This window comes from Myotis lucifugus, unplaced genomic scaffold (genome assembly GCF_000147115.1).
Source record: "Myotis lucifugus unplaced genomic scaffold, Myoluc2.0 scaffold_59, whole genome shotgun sequence".
In the NCBI taxonomy this organism is placed as follows: Eukaryota; Metazoa; Chordata; class Mammalia; order Chiroptera; family Vespertilionidae; genus Myotis; species Myotis lucifugus.
This window is the reverse complement of record NW_005871107.1, coordinates 2,223,550-2,244,548: the sequence shown is the minus strand read 5'-3', so window position 1 is coordinate 2,244,548 and position 20,999 is coordinate 2,223,550. Positions and strand designations below refer to the sequence as shown.

Sequence of the window (20,999 nt, the reverse complement as noted above, 5' to 3'; positions counted from 1 at the left end):
TTGAGCTGTAAAACAGTTGAGGGTAAGCTCAAGAACAACATGAGACATAAAATATCATTTCTGAGTATGTGCTATTTTGAATTATTCAAATTGGTGTTTCCCTGCATTAATGTGGCTAGAATTTCATGTGGATTATACCACGTGTATTCTTGGCTCTTTGGAAGCAAATATTTCAAGTTAATAAGGAATAGTTGGTAATACCGAGAACTGGCCTCGAATTTATTTTCTGACACTTTAAAAATAATCAGAGAATATTAGGACTCCCAATAGTATCAAATCTTAATTAGAGCCAGGATTCTCCTGCCATTCTTTTTTTTTAAACTTAAGCTTAACTTTTTTTCGATCGGTCCTTGTTTTGTTATTTGGTACATGAAATCATGCTGATAAGAGCTCCCCTTGACAAAATGGAAGTTCAAAAATAACTAGTGTGGAGGTAGGCTTTGCTTTATGGGTGTTCAGACTTAACAAGCCAGATACAGTAAAGTCATACCTTCTAAATTGTTCAGAGTTGGAGAACTAGGAGAACCTTCCTCGCGCGAAATCTTTGAGGTTGTCATGATTCCCTCAGTCCCTGGGCAGTGTGCAGTAGGCTTGGCACGTCACAGATTCTCAGATAAGGTGATTAAAACTATGTTCTGCCTGCATTCTTTTAGGGTGTGCCTGGAATTCCTGGTGCAAAGGGAACTGCGGGTGAAAAGGTAAAAGATGAGCCTTTTAAATTAATGCTTTTTTTTTTAAACTTCTTTATTTTATTAATATATTTAGTTATCATTTTTAATATTTACAACCTGCCTTTTATTTTATATTTGACCCTAAGGAGAAATTTAAAAAGCTTTAAGTCTTCAAATGCTAATCTCTTTGCCAGCTGCAGAAAGAATACTTTGACAAAGTGTTGCTGATCAGTTGCCTTCTTGACAGTGTCATCTTTTGCTACAGAAAGTTTTAGACTAGTAAAAGTTTTGCACAAGTAACAAAAGGAAGACATTTTTAAGCCATACCAATTATGCCAGAGAATATTATTATGATTGTTAAGCTTACACTGAAAAAGATGTTAGGCATCTCTTGTTCACAGACTGATCAACAGGTGCTTATATTCATGTATTATTTTTATAGGTGAAAGAAAAAATATATAAAATGTGAATAATGTAGAAATTGGATACTATTAGATCACATGGCTATAGCCCTAAAATCATATTGGTCCACAGTGTGCTGACCAGAGATGTGCCTTGAAAACGGATGGTGAGAGATGAATGGGGAGATGGCGTCCCCAGAACTGTGCCTTCCCTAGAGCTTGCTGGGAGGGTTTCTCAAAAGCACATTCTCTCATATTTCCTCTTGTTGACATTTTTAATTATAAGTGTTTATAATTATTCAAATGTCATTGTCAGGTAAAGGGCTCAAAGAGGTATATTGGAGGTGAAAATGGTAGAGGAAAGACATATAGTTAATATAGTAAATAAAGAAAAATGCTCTTATATTCTTGTCAGGCTAAAGACATTTGACATTTGACCTTCACTTTTTTTGGACATTTTTGACACCTTTCCTATACTTCTGGGAATAACAAAACATTATCCTGCATCTAAAGAGCTGTGATGTATCCACCAAGAAGGAGACTGTACAACCTCCCACGTTCTCAATGTAAAACCGAGAAATTAATGCTGTTGAAGTATAAGACACATCCGGACTGGGTGAGACAGATGGATGGTTATGCTTACTTACTGTCTGAATTGTGCTGCATTTTACCTTTAGGGCAACACAGGTGCTCCAGGGAAACCTGGCCAATTGGGGAATTCAGGCAAACCGGTAAGATGCCATGAGTTCTTCCCACACATTATAACCTGTTGTAATCACTAAACAAAGGATTGGGGAATGTTAACTTTTTCTCTACCTGCTTTCCTCATAACAGGGCCAACAGGGGCCGCCAGGAGAGGTGGGACCCCGAGGACCCCGGGGGCTTCCTGTGAGTATTCCTTTCCTAAAGAGCCTTCCAAAGTGCCTTCTCAGGGCTTTGTTGGGCGCTCATTCATTCATTCATTCATTCATCCATCCACCAATGCCTCCTGATGTTTGAGCATGTGCTAGTCTATATGGACAATGAAACGGGAAAGGTGTTTAGAACTACAATGTGCTTGTGTTTTGAGAAAGTGGAAACAAAAATGAACTATTTAAAAAAAGCATGACAACCTTTTCTGCTCTCATCTCATGTTAAGGAAATATTTTAGGGTGATAAATAACTAAATCAAGAGAGAATTCATATACTATATAATCCACCCAGTTAAAGCATATAATTGATTTTTAGTATATTTATAGAATTGTGCAGCCATTGTCACAGTAAATTTCAAGACATTTTTATCACCCCCCAAAAAGAAACTGTATTCACTTGTAGTCATTCAACTTTCCCCCTAATCCTCTCAGCCCTAGGCTAATCTAGTTTCTACCTCTAAAGATTTGCCTGTTCTGGAAATTTCATATAAATAGAATTATGCAATATGTGGGGTTTTAAATGATTGGCTTCTCTCATTTTGCATGCTTGTAAGCTCATCTGTGTTGCACAATGTATCAATACTTCATTTTTATTGCTAAGTATTATTCAATTGTATGGATATACCACATTTTATTCATCCATTCATTCATTGATGGACATTTGGGTTAGTTCCACTTTTTGGCCATTACGAATAATGCTGCTATGAATATTTTTCTACAAGTTTTTGTTTAGATATTTTTTCATTTCTCTTGAGTACATAACTAGGATTAGAATTTCTGGGTCATGTGGTCACTCTATGTTTAATCTTTTGAGAAACTGGCAGACTTCTTTCAGTGTGAGTCTGCAAATATCTATGTTGCAGCAAATATACAATGTATATATTCTCAATAGATACAATTTAACCCTCAGAGAGAGACTGATTAGGAAATTAAACATTATGCACTTCAATTTAACTTTAAAAAAATTCTCTCTGACCTTCTAAGTCAGGGGTGGGCAACCTTTTTGTGAGTGCGTGCCAAAACCAGCAAAATCTCTGACTCAAAATTCTTCTGCGTGCCAACCCTAATTTTTTGAGAACATGTTACGCCTACTTGATATCTCTTAAGATGTACGTATGTGAAGAACCTTAAAGAAATAATAAAATTCATTCGAGCGACAAAAACACAGTATATGATGATGAAAAATACATTTATTTTTTAATGTATACATGTATACTGATAGTCTGACAGAAAAATTTATGACTCCATTTGATATTATCAGTGGGACTTTTGCTGCTGCATCACTGATGACAGAGATTTTACATCAGGTTTATATTTCGTGACCTTCAGAGATAGGCACGAGCTACTGCTTTCATCTGTCAGGCTACTCCTATTACGAGACTTAACAAAATTCATCACTGAGAACAAAGATTCACAAGCATATGTGGATGAAACCAAAACACTGGTCGGATCTAGGAAGGCAGGGAGAGTTAAGGCAGAGGCATAGAAATTGCTCTTCCCCTCTCTCGTCAATCCATGTCTATGGTCTTTAAGATAACTTGTTATGTAAAATTATTTATTTATCTAAGATGCACCTACACTGAATTTATCTGAAAAATAAAAAAGTCATTAAGAAATAAATTGTAAATGGAAGATTATAAGAGAGGGTTTCTCGTGCCAGCAAAAGTTACTGGCGTACCATGTTTGGCACGCGTGCCAGGGGTTGCCCACCCCTGTTCTAAGTTCTTTTTTTTGAAAGCCTGCTGGGCAAGAAAAAGAACCACAACTGGGAAAACAGAAACATTTTCAATCATTGTTACTTATTTCTTTTAAAGCATTTCTTGAGCATGATGAATTAGGATTTTCATGCTTTAGGAAAGTGAAATATTCCAGGAGTCTTGTGACATGCCAGTGCTCTCCGTTCTCACAGATACCTGTCAACTGACCTCTACCAGGTGGTTTCCATAAGGTCCTCTGCAGCCGCAGAAAACCAGCTCCTGCTCCTCACTGTGCTCCTTGCTCTCTCTGTCTCACTCCTTGCGTATCCTTTCCTTCTCTCTTGCTCGGAGCCTGTGAATATCTAGTTAAAATACTTTCATTAGACTGTCAAAGCAATGAAGTTACAGTTAGGTCACACTTCCACAGTGATGAAGATGCTATGTGACTGGTTTGGAATGACTTAACAGTGTGGGAGAGGGCACTGGAACTTTGAGAATATTGACTATTATGTCTAGTTTTCACTTGATAGAGCGGAAAACTGCATCGAGGAGCATCTGCTGTGTGCCAGCACCATGCACTGACACAAAAACTGATACAGGGAGAGAGGGTCAGGCCCATCACCAGTAAAGTGCCACAGGATGTATAAAGCAAGGAATGAGAGGCAGAACTGCAGAAGGAGGCAAGGTGGTGTGTGTGTGTGTGTGTGTGTGTGTGTGTGTGTGTGTGTGTGTTTAATATTCTCATGTGGGAGCGGCAGATCCCAGAGGAAATCATGCCTGTGCAAGGTTTAAGGTTTTGATTTTTGAGTTTCTGTGAGTCCAAATTGTTCCTGTCACTGAGGCTCAAAGCTTTGGTATTCGTCTTCACATTTCCTATGTCCAGTAGGACCTTTTGCTTCTACTGCCTCCTTTTCTGAGCTCTCTTATATTTCACTCTTCTTTTCTTAGCCCTCCTTTACCACCCTGGCTCAGATCATTCCCTGCTGGTGGGATTATTTCAGTCGTCTCCTGATTGGCCTTCTCAGCTCCAGTCTTTGTCTCCCAGTGTCTCCCAACAGGGTACTTGGTATTATGGCTGGGATGGGTCTTCGTTCTCCAGGACTCTTGCACATTGCAGGGTGTCTGCATCTCTGACCTCCACCATAGAATTCCAGTAGTATCCCCACAGTCATGGAACAAACAAAAATGCCAAACACAATTCTGAAGGCCCGGGGAATGGCAGCACTCCAAGTCTGCACACACCACCCAGCTGCTGGTCTTCCCAAAGCGCAGCTTCCATCATCCCTTCACTTAAAAGTCGTTAATGCATCTCCCCTGAAAGTAACAGAAAGTACAACAGCCTAAACCGTCTGCTTATGCCTGGGTTTTACTTGCATTTCTGCCTTGCTCAGAGCCTGTGCTCAAGTCCATGCTAATTGCCCGGTACTCTCTGCACTTCCCCACCCTGCCTACTTTCTTCTGTTACACCTTTCTTCTCCATTTCTCAGGCTCAACTTCCCATGTGCCTTCTGAGGTATAACTGAAATGTGAATTCCACAATGAGATGATCTCTGATTGTTTCCTGTCCCCCAGAGAGGAGTGACCTCTCCTTATCCTGAACCCCGTCACCCTCGGCCATTTCCACCCCACGCTGTGGAAACTGCCGGAAGGCGGGGATGCGTCTGACCCACCTTCTGTATCTTACATCTCTTTACTCAGGGTCTGCCATAAAGTAGTAAATATTTCTTGAAAAGAGCCGAATTGGAGGTATCATAAATCTTGCTATGCTGCTTATGTAATAATTGACTTCTCACCTGCTATAAATTTTTCAGGAGTGTCATGAGAGGTTATAAATATTCCAGTTCTGGAGCAGAGCTTCTACACCAAATCTCCTTGCTGAAAGATACATTTGTTCTTTCATTTTACATCATTAAATTCAGTTTCATAGACAAGTTCACACATTTTCAACTAGTCCTCACAAGCCGGATCAGTCTTTCTTGCAAATCTCACACTGAGACGCTGAGTAGAAGGAATGAAAACCCATTTCTAATGTGCTCTGCTAATGGATCAGAGCTCATTGGAACCCGTCTTTGAAATTAAGTGGTATTCCCCCCTTCCCCCATCATTGTTCCATCAGCTTTTGCCAATACTACAGCAAAAGATATTGACGTTTTTTGGCATCTCCGGTGGTTATATGTGAGCGTGTACCTTTACCACTTGGACCAAGCTTCTGGCTCTCACCATGGCACGTCACTTGGTTTATAACTGGGTCTGGGTGGCTCCTGGTTTGGAGCAGGCAAGTGGTTGGGGCCTCTGGTTTGGTCCTACCGTGATGTGGTTACTGGTCCCTTTCCCTCTTCCAGGCCTCTCAGAACGAGCCAGGGCCAGTTCTGATCTCATGATTCTCATGATTCTTAATGGGAGGGGTGCCATGCTGGTCTTCTTCCAGTTTTCTGAAGATTATATACTCCTGGGGAAACCTGAATCATGTTTCCTTTTTTTTCTTTATTAATTAAGGTGTTACATAAGTGTCCTTATCCCCCCATTTCCCCCCTTTCCCCCTCTGCTCATGCCCTCACCACCCTGGTGTCTGTGTCCATTGGTTAGGCTTATATGCATGCATATAAGTCCTTTGGTTGACCTCTCCCCCTTACCCCCACTCTCCCCTGCCTTCCCTTTGAGGTCTGATTGATGCTTCTCTGTCTCAGGATCTGTTTTTGTTCATCAGTTTATGTTCTTCATTATATTCCACAAATGAGTGAGATCATGTGATATTTATCTTTCTCCAATTAACTTATATCACTTAGCATAATGCTCTCCAGTTCCATCCATGCTGTTGCAAATGTTAAGAATTCCTTCTTTGCCCTGACCGGTTTGGCTCAGCGGATAGAGCGTCGGCCTGCGGACTCAGGGGTCCCGGGTTCTATTCCGGCCAAGGGCATGTGCCTTGGTTGCGGGCACATCCCCAGTAGGGGGCGTGCAGGAGGCAGCTGATCAATGTTTCTCTCTCATCGATGTTTCTAACTCTCTATCCCTCTTCCCTCCTCTCTGTAAAAAATCAATAAAATATTTTTTTTTTAAAAAAAGAATTCCTTCTTTTTTACAGCAGCATAGTATTCCATTGTGTAGATGTACCACAGTTTTTTAATCCACTCATCTGCTGATGGCACTTAGGCTGATTCCAAATCTTAGCCATGGTGAATTCTGCTGCTATGAACATAGGGGTGCATATATCCTTTCTGATCGGTGTTTCTAGTTTCTTGGGATATTTTCCTAGAAGTGGGATCACTGGGTCAAATGGCAGTTCCATTTTTAGTTTTTTGAGGAAAACCCATACTGTCTTCCATAGTGGCTGCACCAGTCTGCATTCCCACCAGCAGTGCATGAGGGTTCCTTTTTCTCCACATCCTCACCAGCACTTGTCATTTGTTGATTTGTTGATGATAGCCATTCTTACAGGTGTGAGATGGTACCTCATTGTCATTTTGATTTGCATCTCTTGGATGATTAGTGACTTTGAGCATCTTTTCATATGTCTCTTGGCCTTCTGTATGTCCTCTTTTGAAAGGTATCTATTTAGGTCCATTGCCCATTTTTTGATTGGGTTGTTTATCTTCCTTTTGTTAAGTTGTATGAGTTCCCTGTAAACGTTGGAGATTAAACCCTTAATGGTGATAACATTGGCAAATATGTTCTCCCATGTAGTGGGCTTTCTTGTTATTTTGTTGATGGTTTCTTTTGCTGTGCAGAAGCTTTTTATTTTGATGTAGTCCCATTTGTTTATTTTCTCTTTAGTTTCCATTGCCCTAGGAGCTGTATCAGTGAAGATATTGCTTTGGCATATGTCCGAGATTTTGCTGCCTGTGGATTCCTCTAAGATTCTTATGGTTTCCCATCTTATGCTTAAGTCCTTTATCTATTTTTAGTTTATTTTTGTGTATGGTGTAAGTTGGTGGTCTAGTTTAATTTTTTTGCATGTATCTGTCCAATTTTCCCAACACCATTTATTGAAGAGACTGTTTTGATTCCATTGTATGTTCTTGCCTCCTTTGTCAAATATTAACAGAGCATTGTGGTTTGGGTTGATTTCTGGGTTCTCTATTGTATTTCATTGGTCTATATGTCTGTTCTTGTGCCAGTACCAGGCAGTTTTGAGAACAGTGGCTTTGTAATACAGCCTGATATCTGGTATTGAGATCCCTCTTACTTTGTTCTTCTTTCTTAGGTGAATTATGTTTCTTAAAGTGCCTCCCCTACCCTATTATCAATAGCCTCAAGCACAGAGGTCCCCATAGGGTATGTTGTTGAGTGATTTAAGTTGTCTTCCTATCCTACCCAGACCCCGGAATGTTACTCCTGTCAATAATTTATGAAACAACTGTGATAGTTATAGTTTAGACAGATTTTTATCTACCTCTGTGCATGAGGCAATATTTAAACCTACACCAGAGAAAAAATGAAACTATATAATTTTATGAAATTGAATAGATTTAAAAATATCATAGTGGCAAACCTAAAAAGTATTATTGTGGTAGGACTAATGTAAAATGAGATTTTTTGAAGTTAATATGTAAATGGTATGTAAAAGCAACAATTGATAGAAATTATAATTGACCTTCTGGCTTAATCAGCATTCTTTTTGCCAAAGAGAAGCACTTAGTATAGTAATTTATATATTCCATTTCTAAAATTGGCAAGGTACTAAGGATAATGTTTATCCTTCAGCTAGTTAGCATTTTGGGTAATCAGGCAAACATAATCACCATCACAGTCTAGAGTACAATGAAATAAAAATTCATTTTTTGGGGGTAAAATAATTATGACAATGCAAGTATTTTTCTGCATTATTTTAAAAGTCTAGTAGTTGCATTTTTTTAAAAGGGAGACTTCCAAATAGAATTATTTTTCTGTATTTATTGAAATGAGTATTTCTGAGTAGCTCCCACTATAGCGAGTCTTCAAATAACAACAGTTTATTCAACATCATTTCCTCATAACATTGATGAGATACCATAGGAACTTAACTCTCGTTCATATCAATTAGCCTATTGTAAATATCCTTTTATTATACATTGCTTCACCTAAAATTGCAGAACCTATTGATGATGTTAAGTGAGGATCTTCTGTGCTTGCTTCTTTTTTTATATATATATATATTTTTTTTTTACTGATTTTTTACAGAGAGGAAGGGAGAGGGATAGAGAGTTAGAACATCGATTAGCTGCCTCCTGAACACTCTCTACTGGGCATGTGCCCACAACCAAGGTACATGCCTTTGACCAGAATCGAACCTGGGACCCTTGAGTCCGCAGGCCAACGCTCTATCCATTGAGCCAAACCGGCTGTGCTTGCTTCTAAAGAAAGTGCCCTCCTACTAATCCATGATCTTAACAGAAACTCGAGAAATGAGGACCAGAGACTCATTTTGTCCAAGCATAACTTGTGCTTTTAAAGAAACATGGGAGAGCTGAAAGGCAAAAAACATATAATCAAACATTCAATTAAAATTTTTTGACTGTTTTTTTAGTCTTTGGATAAAAACATGGATAAAAATAATAACACTTCTGTAAACTTCCTATGAGCCAGACACTGTTCTAAGTGCTCCATGCATCTCATCAATCCTCTCTGATAGGTACTGCTTTTAATCCCCACTTTCTAGATGAGGAAACCCAGGCACAAAGAGATTGGCTGTGTGCCAGGCGTTAGCTGATGCCAGGGAGCCAGACTTCAGGCCTGGCAATGTCCGCACCTCACCTCTACCCTCAAATGCCTCCCTGCTCAAGTCAAGGCTCCACAGGATGGTTGTTATTGGAAGTTAGCTTGCCAGATTCCAGTGGTACAAGACATATTTAACAAATTTTAGTATTTATAGAACTTTTGTAGTGAGCATTTATCAAAAGTCTAAGTAAAGCCTCGTAAAGACAGACAAACATAACGTAAGCCCAAACAGATTCTTAAGTCTTACCCCAAGCCTACAGGATCAGAATCTGGGGGAGAAGGGTGGAATATGAGGGGGAATGGGGAGAGGAACTGGTGGAAGATATCCAGTGAAATACATTTCTAAAAAGCCCTCCGGATTCTGATGCACAGCCAAAATCAGGAATCACTGATTGAGGATCTGAATCTTTTTTTTTTACAGCCTTGCTTGGCTTCTTAAGGAGGGATGAACTGGCTGATGTGTCTGAACATGTCAGAGATATACTAGTATGTGGTGGCACAGAACATCCAAGAGCAAATTATAGCCTTTTATTATGGTGCTTACATTTTTAATGGTAGGATTTTGCTTCTTCCCTCCTGGTTTCTTCAATTCTCTTATAAAAAAGGTTATAACTCTTACTGTCATGGGGTGTGTAGATATTAGCCGCTGGGCAGAATAACCATTTCCCTACCAGCCTCCCTCACCCTCATCTGAGAATGTGTTTATCATCACAGCTGTTGAAATGTAGGAGATTTAGCATTTATTTAGCACACTTGTGGTTACCAGGTCAAGATTAATTGCTCTCTGCAGAATGTGTTTAGTTTACTCTATCTTTTTAGAGATTACTGTGTATATCTTGATTATTCATGTTCATCTTAGTTACAGGTGAAATTCCAGAACTTGGAGAAAGATCATGCATGTTTTTGGAATACCTAGAAATGTTAAGTATGGCCATTAGAAAATCTTGCCCTAACACTTTGTAGCTGTTTGGTCATTGTTGTAAAAACAATCACTACTGTTTTCCCTACAGTGAGATGATTTGCACAGAAATAAGAATGTTTAGAATGGCCAAGGATTTATAGGATGGAGGTGAAATATAAAAGAGGAACCATATGCTATATATGTGCAGTAACAAAGGAATAAATGCCCATAATCTCGCTGATCCTTCCCCTGGTCCTAAGTGTGTTGGGCTTTCATGTGTACACAAGTTCAGCAGAGCAGGCTGTCTACACTAGGGTTCTGAGCCACTCATATGTATTACTAAGGGCCTGCCAGTGGTTGAAAATATTTATGAACTGACTAATAAGAGCTCAGCAAAGATAGAGAAAGTAAGATTTCAGCAGAGAAAATCCTTGTCTTTGATTGGAAAGATAATCTCTCCAAAAATAAATGAAAGATTATACAATCCTTTACTTTGATTTAGCCCTTTCATTGTGAAAGAGAAAAAAGGTATTATATTCATCATCTTTATTTTGGGTAAGATGGCATAATGGCTCATTTATTTAGAAGTGAATGCTTGAGGTTGTGTCAAGAGCTGAGTTCTCCCCTTCTGATATGATTAATTATTTTCCCCACCGATGACTACTAATTGTTCTGTGAATTAAAGTCATGTTAGCCCAATGACATTTAGGATCTCAATCATGATGCAGTTCAGAAATTATTTGAAAATGCCAAAAGGGCAGATATGCTGAAGAAAATCTGTCTTAAACTTTGAAGTGCCGGGCCAAATTAATGGCTGGAACCCAATTTTCTATTTATAGATGAATAGAAGAATCTATCACAGTGACTGGTTTTCGTTTAGACTTATAGGCACTGTCTCTGGCTTCCAAGCTTCTTACATGGTTAAGGACCAATGTGTTATCCAAACTCATACACTAGTCAGGTTGTTTATATAAAAGTTTTGGAAAGTATTTGCCCTGGCAGGATGGCTAAATTGGTTGGAGTGTCGTCCTGTACACCAAAAGGTGCTGGGTTCAGTTCCTGGTCAGGGCACATATCTAGGTTATGGGTTTGATCCATGGTAGGGGTGCGTACAGAGGCAACTAATTGATGTCTGTCTGTCTGTCTGTCTGTCTCTCCCCCCCCTCAAAATCAATAAAAAGATTGATTTTATCCTTGGGTAAGGATTAAAGAAAAGAAAAAATTTTGGAAAGTATTTAAGAGGATTTCATTTAAGTCACCTATAAGTCATATGAAATTGCTGCCACAAAATAATACCTCATAGCTAGAAACCTGTAATTTGGCAAATATTTCTTACCTCCTTTAGAGAAATTGAAAATTCAGTAGGTTTATGGATCCTGACACCTTGTTCAACTTATAGATGAATGAATAGCATATGGGTCAGATCGGGATAATCTTATTAGAAGCATTTACAAATATTAAACATTAATATGAAATTGTCATGCCATTTTAAAGAAAAACAAACTTTCATTTTTAAAACACTGTCCATCGATTATTTATCTAATAACCTCAGTGTTCAGCTTAGTTGAACATGCTTAGAAATAAAACAAGCTTTTATCAGACTGCATAAAACCGTATGAAGTTCTCAGGGAAAGAAATGGAAGAGTTCCTGTGTCTCCTCAAAGTTCCTAATGTTTCAAATAAAAATCTAAATTGGCTCAGAAAATGAAATTAGTGTGCTGCTTTTGGTGTATCTTCATTATAAATTGTACTTTTCAAAGTGTTTCATCTTTTAAGACACATTTCAGACATGAGTAGAGCAAAGAATTTTTAATTTCAGAAACTATAAATTTCTACGATCTATGTCTTTTCAAAGTTGCAATAGTAATTTAAAGGCACACTTTTCTGTCTTTGTCTCTTTTTCACTCTTTTTAGGTTCAAGGTCATTCGCCAGATATTGCTTTAAAATGTAATGTTTACTCTGAGTTTTAGGCATTGTGTGGAATTCAAAAGTAAAGTACCTACACCTCAGGAACGCATCCTCTAAATGAGAGGATAAAACATGTACTTAAAGAGCCATAGCATAAGTTAGGTGTGATTTAGATGCTGAAAATGACTGCGCGCATTTCATGCAGATGTATCAGTTATTTCTAATGGTCTGTAAGCACAATGAACAGCATTGATGACATTCGCCGAGGGATGAACACTGAGGAGGCGGAGGCATTTTATACAAAGGTGTCTGCCTTCAGTCGAAGATGTGAATACTTTAATGGCATATTTAAACAGAACCCTTGGTAGGATATTGTTTTATCGGCGTGGTAATTAAGCATTTGAATGTTGGCGAACGATCCAGCAGACAATCTCCTTGTGCTTTTCCAGGGCAGCAGAGGCGAGGTAGGACCCATGGGACCCCCAGGCCTGCCAGGTAAACTGGTAAGTCATGCTTTCAGCCTCCAGCAGTTCATTTGCTTCGTACAAAACACGATGCATTTCAAAAACTAAGCAAGGAGAGAAAAACGATTTACAAAGGGCAATTTAACCATCCTTTCGATTTTTCATTGTTATGTGAAGATGTGAAAAAAGTAAACGAGTAATTTCAAACTAGATTTGAAATACCCTCCGAGGGCATTTTAATCAGTGTGGTTGGAAGCATACATTTTAAAACCGGGAGAGACATCAGTTGCTACATTTGGCCCCTGGTTGTTTTTGGAATGGAGAGAACTGTGCTGAATGCCGCCTTTTCCTCCTCCAGCTGTGCTTGTTTACACAGCAAGAGGAGCAGTGCCCTGGCAGGGGCTAGACTCAAAGAGCCCACTGTTGGGAAGGAGTGCAAACTGGGGAGTGAGGAGCTCAGAGGTGGGACAGAGGGGGTGGGGGAGCTGGTCTCTCTTCTCCCGCGAATGTGGGAGAGAGGCAAATGTGAGGAAGAGAGTGAAACCAACCACACAGCTCATTAATTTTAGACAGGCGTCAACACACCCAGGGCCTGTGTGCTTTCCGTGTTGCAGTAACAGTGATCTGGGGACATGGTGTTTGCTTTTCAGGGTTCTCCTGGCAGCCCTGGCCTCCCTGGCTTGCCTGGCCCCCCCGGACTTCCTGGAATGAAAGGTGACAGGGTAAGCTTTCTAGTCCTCCAAAAGGTCCCTTATTTGGAAGGGATTCCTACTATGCCGAGAAACCAGTCTTGCTTTTGGCTTTGCTTTTAGAAAGTTCTAAATTTTCTAGAATTTATCACAGAGAGCTATCAAGAAAGGTATTTGAAGTTACTGAGAGTTGAGATTAAGAAGCCAAAAAACCCCATTAATATGATAATTTATCAGGAGGGGGGAAAAACGGAGGAAAGTAAAAATTTCTGTTGTAATCATGCTCTCTATTTAGTTCTTACTAGTCAAGTTGTACATCAATGGGATCAAAGAATGCCCCAAGTTGCCCCAACGCCCTGGGTAGGACAGTGGTGTGCTTCTCTAGGTCTTACATGACTCTTGTTAGGTGGTGAGAGAGGGAGATGTTTTCTTTCACAATATTTGTATTTGTGCTTATCCACTAGCCCAATAAAGGGGGTTGCTTCATTTCAACTTATATAGATAAAAATCTTAAAATACTGAAAAAGTATTATATTTTATGCATTACAGGGTGTAGTCGGTGAACCTGGTCCAAAGGGTGAACAGGTAGGTCCTATTTGAATGGTATAAAATGCAGGGTTGAATGTGCATGACTATGCTCGACCAGCAGGGGGCACCCGCTGGTTTATGGGTGTAATTAAAATGCTGGAGGCCAGTAGTTTTTCTCAATGTGTTTCACCGTGAGTGAAACCTAGAGTTTAGTTTGGCCTGTAGCCTTATTCACTGTTTTAATAAGCTGGAGCTAATGATGGCTCCACCTCCAGGGCTATACATTCTCCTTCCTTTGAAAAAAGTGGCCCTGCCTCTCTCCTTCATCGAATTGGTTTATTCTGATGAAGCCTTCCATAGACGTTATAATGTTTTAAGTTTCTCTGTGTCAAGGAACTAGCAAATAAACTATGCATATGAATTAGAACCAGTCCTTTCTCTGGAGATCTTTTCGTGCTGTAAGAGCCCTTTGTCAAAGATTACCTAATTATAAGATTGCTGAATACACTCAGTAATCCTTAATTTTAGCAGAAACTCGGCCTCACCTTCTGGCTTTTCTCTAGGCCACTTTCTTTTTGTTTTCTTCTCACATATGGATTCTTTTAAATTTTATTTTTCAATTATAGTTTACATTCAATATTATTTTGTATTAGTTTTAGGTGTACAGCATAGTGGGTAGACAATCATATACTTTACAAAATGCTCCCCTCAATATTTCCAGTACCCACCTGTCTAGGCCATTAAATTAAATTAATTCATTAACTAATTAACTAATTTTTAATCTTTACCCAAGGACATGCTTAGAGAGAGGAAGGGGGAGGCAGGGAGGGAGGGGGTGGGGAGAGAGAGAGAGAGAGATCAGTGTGAGAGAGAAACATCAATCAGTTGTCTTCCGTACATGCCCTATCAGGGTATTAAACCCCCAACCTAGGTATGTGCTCTGACTGGGAATCCAACCAGCAACCTTTTGGTGCATAGGATGACACTCAAACAACTGAGCCACTCTGGCCAGGCTAGGCCATTTTCTGATTTGGCCTGGCCACCGACAGCTAGATTAGAAAGCCACTGAGAGCATTTTGTATTTCTGCATGACCCTGGAAGCAGTGTGGCCATTTATGAATGCTCATCAATGTTGACTGAGCCGGGGGGCTAAGAATATTCAAATGCGACTTTTAAATTTCAAATGTGACTTAATTTTTAGGGTGCCTCTGGTGAAGAAGGTGAAGCAGGAGAAAGGGGTGAACTTGTAAGACATCTTTTTTCTGGTTAATGATGGAGACTTACTGATTTCAAACTGCATTACAACATATATTTTTCCTTTTCTCTGCCCATCTTATCTTTTTTGTCTTCTTTAAAAGTTAAGATGTTTCTTATACATTGTAACAAATGACTTTACAAGATTACAGTCAAGATCAAGTAAGGCAGAGGGGAAACACCTAGATGGTGATAGACCGAGCCTTAAACCTTTGGAGAACAGTGTTCCCATTCCCTTAGACATGGTGAATTCTCCTGTGGGTTTACATATAGACATTCAGGGTAAATATATATATTTACCCTGTTCATGGTTTTCTATATATATATATAATTGATTTCAGAATGGAAGGGAGAGGGAGAGAGATAGAAGCATCAATTATGAGAGAGAATAATTGATTGGCTGCCTCCTGCACGCTCCATACTCGGGATCAAGCCCATAACCTGGGCACATGCCCTGACCGGGAATCGAACCGTGACTTCCTGGTTCTTAGGTTGACCCTCAAGTGCTGAGCCATGCTGGCCGGGATTCTTATGTGACTATAGAAAGTCTGTGAATATTGCCTTTCATGAAAAAAAAAAACCAAACAAACCAACATTAAAGTTTTAGTATAGTTAGAAAGCTGTGGCTCACAAGTGTGACCATGGGCATTCTCTGTACTCTAAAACCCTCCAAAGAGGTGACCTCCATCTCCACCTGCGGCTAAATCCACAGGAAGACAAGAACAAGTAATTGTTACTGCCAGGACAGCTGGATCCCTTACAGTTTTGACGATGTCTAGCATGATCTAGTGTGGAAGCTAAAATGTTTGGTCCTTGGGGGTGGGGGTGATGGATTCCTCATCAATTAGTTTTGGAGAGCTTTTAATGCAGGAAAAAATTCTGGTAATGTTTTTATTCAGATTTTAAGGATTTAGAGTTAGTATAAATGTAACATCTGAATTAGGCAAAGCTTCCTAACTATTAAACAAGTTCCACAAATAATTGTTTCTGTTTTAGTTTTCTGTTAAAATTGTTCATTTTATGTACTAAGAGGATGTTTTAAATCATCTGTTTGGTAGTGGAGATGAACTGATGTGCTAAAACTTGAGTTGCATTCATATCTAGACTTGGTGGTGGGAGATGATTTTTAAGGGTGTTGTTTTTTTTGCCTAAAATATGCATTTTTTGGCTTGATAGACTTTTGGGATACATTTTAAAATATTGTTAGAGTTTGAAAAACAAAGTCATCAGGTTTAAATGCCTATTAGGTTTTATAACAGAATGCTAGTTTAATATCTTTTAACATTTTAAATTCTCACCACCTAGCATTTTAGATCTGGATGGAGCCTTGGATAGCTCTGATTCAACCCTGTTACTTAACAGATAAGTGAGCCAAGTTTGGGAGATTACCTGGCTCACACAGGGTTGCAAAGTTAAGTAGCAAGGAGTAGAATACAACTTTTGAGTCTAATGGCTTTCTGTGGTGTCAGGGTTCATCTCTGTTCACGGTTTTCTATAGATTTCAGCAGCATAATATCTTTGTGAATACACTGTTCTAATATAATTTTGTTTTATTGATTTAGGGAGATATAGGATTACCTGGCCCAAAGGGAACTGTAAGTATAATGAACAGTAATGGTATAAAATATAAAAATATCAATAATGCTGAAGAAAATGCCATGTTTTGCTTTATGAAATTATTCTGTAAATTCAATTCTTAATGGACTTATCTTCAAGGAAATGAATGTCTAAATGTATTCGTTAAGTAGTGGATTAATTCAAAGAACAAAACAACAGAGCAAATAGATCTGCCTATTGAACTAACTATTCTAAAGGATTTTATTTTTCATATTACAAGTGGCTCAATGAATATATTACATGGTAATTTCTTCCCCAAATGGGCCATGTTTAAAGAACTGACTCATGCTTCACGGTGATGAGAGTATAATTGAGTTTTGTTGGCAGTTGTACAATTTGTTGGCAAATATTTCAGTAATTTTCTTAATCTCCAGTGTATTCTATTTGGGGAAGTAAGATAGAGGCATAATGTATAAGAAAATGTAATAGAGAATTATTAGAGCTGGAAAATGATTATCTTGTTTAATTCATCATTTTATAGAAACTAAACTAATGTCCTTAGAGATTAGATGAATTCAGAATTATAGAACCCATTAGTGGCAACCCTGGGATGATGTGTAATTTGAAAGGAATGCACTAGGGCAGTGGTCGGCAAACTGCGGCTCGGCAAACCGTGGCTCGTGAGCCACATGCTACTCTTTGGCCCCTTGAGTGTGGCTCTTCCACAAAATACCGACTTCTGCGCATGGGCCACGAAGTTTCAATTGCACTGTGTGCCGCACGTGGTATTTTGTGGAAAAGCCACACTCAAGGGGCCAAAAAGCCACATGTGGCTCGCGAGCTGCGGTTTGCCGACCACGGCACTAGGGCAATAAAAATTTAGTGTAAAGAGAAAAGATGAAGCTCAGATCTCCATCTCAGATGTCACTAACCACCAGCTGCCAGTTAGTCTCAAAGTCCTTCCTGTTTCTAGAATCTCCCCCACTCCTCTCCATCCCTGTCCAACATATGATCCTGTGGCAGCCATGGACATCTAGACAGAAAAGGTAGAACACACTATCCCTGCTCTGCTTAAAATCCTTCAGGAATAACATTTCATGGAGTAAAATCAGATTCTTAGCAAGGTGTGCACAGCTTTTGACAAAGTGTCTGCCTTGCCTGTCTCCTCTCCTCTCCTTCATGTCTGGAACTGCATCTGTTTGCAGTTCTTACACGGCGTGCTGTCTGATGCCTTGTGCTGTTTGCCTAGCCTGCTGCCTTCTGTTTCTTTCCTTAAAACAGCTGCCTCCTCATATGCATTCAGCCCCACTTTCTCTGGGAAGACTCACCCAGACTTGGTCACAAAGCCCAGCCCTGGGCTCTTTCCACACCACCGAGGTGGAAATTATGACTAAGTTGTATTGACTTAGCTGTTTACATACTGCCTCTAAACGCCATGGAACAGTCTCAAGCTTCAAGTAACATCTTTCTGCCTAAGACTCTTAGACGGAAATGGTTTGGGATTGAGAACATGTAAACGAGAAACCATCTTAGAATTTGGTAATAAAAATGCTATTTCATAGTGTAGCAATAATTGCTAATGTTCAAGCCATAAAAGAAAAATGAACAATGCAGTGATCACTTCATTTAAATTTGGATGTAATACTAGGAATTAGCTCTTGATTCCTCACCTCCCTTCCTACCCCGTCTTCTCCAACATGACCCAGGTGATACTGATGAAATTAAAGTGCACTGTTCCCGAATCAGGGGAAATAGTTACTAACAGGAAGACTGTTGCTGTCCGCAGTGATTTCAGCGTAGACCAGTGATGGCGAACCTTTTGAGCTCAGCGTGTCAGCATTTTGAAAAACCCTAACTTAAGTCTGGTGCCGTGTCACATATAGAAATTTTTTGATATTTGCAACCATAGTAAAACAAAGACTTATATTTTTGATATTTATTTTATATATTTAAATGCCATTTAACAAAGAAAAATCAACCCAAAAAATGAGTTCGCGTGTCACCTCTGACACGCGTGTCATAGGTTCGCCATCACTGGCGTAGACAAACTTGATAGCAGGTGAAGGCTGTTTCTACTTCAGAATACCTCTCCTCACCCAAGGAATTTCCCCCCAGAGATCCAGGGTCCTTATCATGTCCTGGCGCCTTGATCTCTTCATCAAAAATTTCTTGTCTCTTATTCCAGCAATATTTTAGCATTGTCAGCAGAAACTGCACTGGTTCGGTCTCCTTTGTTTTCTGCCAGTTCGCTAATGCATTTTTGCATTCACTTTGGCTTCTCCTCGGGGTTGCTTCAGAAGCTGTTACAGTTCTGCACGCCAGTCACCTGACAGCTGCCCAGCCCCGCATTGCACATCCTTCGCTCTCCCTGTTGACACTGCCTTTCGGGAACTCTTTTAAGCCGTAATTTCTTCCTAGGAGCAATTTTGACAGGTTGACTTAGATGAATATAATTTTTTTTTGCATAAAGAGAGATTGGAAAAAGCACACGTGCTGAGCTTTCTTTAGATGTGTCTGGTGAAAGCATTGCTTCATTGCCTTCTTCCCTTCAGTTTGAGACCTTTGAGTGTTCCAAAGAGCTTCTTCTAGAGAAATGTTTCATATGAAAAGGAAGCAGGATTAAGTTGCTTTATGAACATTCGTATCTTGAACTTTAGCATCCCTTGCTGCCTCCTGTTCTTTTATCTTCTCATTCTTATTCTATAAACAACAGCACATTGTAACTACTGCACCACACATTCTACCCGAGGTAGTTTAACAAAAAGTGAATTTATTCAGTCTCTTTCTAAAGCAGTTATTGTCCTCGAGGACTCCATGAAATGCTTTCAGTGGTCTGCTTCCAGAAAACAAAAATCTAATGTGATTATGCTTTTGTGCTAAGGAAACAGTTTATTTCTAACTTTGTCAATATTTAGATTTTTAACTTTTCAATACTTAAATTATGGACTTAGTCTTTTTGTTTCAGTATTTTAAATGCATTGCTTTTAAATGCAATGTTGTAAATGTGGTGTTTTACATGTATTGATGTAGTTCACGTTAGTATTTTATAATTGCTGGATATATCTGGCATCTTCAAATTCTCCAAAGAATCTTATAAAAGCTAAATGCCTTCTGTTCTTAGAGATATCTTTGTTTTATGCTTTCTGTATTGGTGATATACAAAGTAACATGTAAGAACTCGGTGGCCTTTTTGTGGAAAGAAAAAGTTAACAAGCCTTATTAACAGCTAGCTTGCTCTTCGGAAGTGGCTTAGAGTATTAAGAATGTGGTTTTAAAGATGCATTATTTCAATTACCAATTTGAAATAACTATGCAAAAAGGAAAGATTCTTTAAAAGTTCGCTTGAACTGGAATTCTAAGAGACTGGTGAGTAGTGCGGCACCATGTGTCTACGTTGAGAAATTTTCACCTCTGAATGAATAGAATGTAGTAAACCTCAAAGTTTGAATATTAATATTGTATCAATCCTAAGCAGACTTGTATTTAGTCCTGGTGTCACACGGTGCCTTTGTTCTAGGTGGGTAACCCCGGGGAGCCTGGCCTGAGGGGGCCTGAAGGCGGTCGGGGGCTTCCCGGAGTGGAGGGACCAAAAGGACCACCGGGACCCCGAGGTGTGCAGGGAGAACAGGGCGCCACCGGCCTGCCTGGCATCGAGGGCCCTCCGGTGAGTGGCAGGCAGTGTCCACCCTTTCTCTGTGGGGACTCCATCCCACAGCACGAGGGGTCGGGGCCGCCTGGCTAGCCCGGACACCGCTCCTGGGCAGTGTGGGCATTTGTCCTGTTGTAAGTCCTGCCACCTGTTCCTGCCACGTCTGTCCGTTTACCCTGTGACAGAGCCTGTCTATGGTTCCGTGTATGACTGCCTTTTCCTTTCCTGCCGCAGGGGAGAGCACCGACAGATCAGCACATTAAGCAGGTGTGCATGAGGGTCATGCAAGGTAAATTAATCATAATGCTTGATTTTTCGTATGCTCTAAAGGAGGGAGTTTTTAAATAATACTCATGTCAGTTCTGTTTTATCCCATCGGTCGTTATCACAATAGCTTATAGCTTCAAAGAAAAAAAATATTGCCTTTCTGGATTAGCCTGGGACTTTTTTTGGCCAAAGGTATTGATTTACAAGAAAGCACACACACACACACACACACACACACACACACACTTTTCCCTGTTGAAACTACAATTCTCAGGTATCTTTTCCTTCTTCAACACCCTACCACTCAGTGAGTGCCCAGCACTGACCCAGGCTCTCTCTGTAGATCACATGAGGAGTAATTGACAGACTCCAGCTGTAAGAAGCATAAGGACAGTATGGCTACT

General features: G+C 39.7%; 1 protein-coding gene across 1 annotated transcript in view; it reads left to right on the top strand.

The window, feature by feature from the left end:
- Window positions 1–20,999, top strand: part of COL9A1 (collagen type IX alpha 1 chain) — a 92,021-nt gene that overhangs the window by 52,327 nt on the left and 18,695 nt on the right. The window contains exons 26-35 of the mRNA XM_023754314.1: window positions 654–698; window positions 1,750–1,803; window positions 1,907–1,960; window positions 12,637–12,690; window positions 13,302–13,373; window positions 13,890–13,925; window positions 15,070–15,114; window positions 16,685–16,717; window positions 20,197–20,343; window positions 20,563–20,617. Of these exons, the coding sequence (XP_023610082.1) occupies window positions 654–698; window positions 1,750–1,803; window positions 1,907–1,960; window positions 12,637–12,690; window positions 13,302–13,373; window positions 13,890–13,925; window positions 15,070–15,114; window positions 16,685–16,717; window positions 20,197–20,343; window positions 20,563–20,617 (595 nt within the window). The remainder of the gene's footprint in view (window positions 1–653; window positions 699–1,749; window positions 1,804–1,906; window positions 1,961–12,636; window positions 12,691–13,301; window positions 13,374–13,889; window positions 13,926–15,069; window positions 15,115–16,684; window positions 16,718–20,196; window positions 20,344–20,562; window positions 20,618–20,999) is intronic.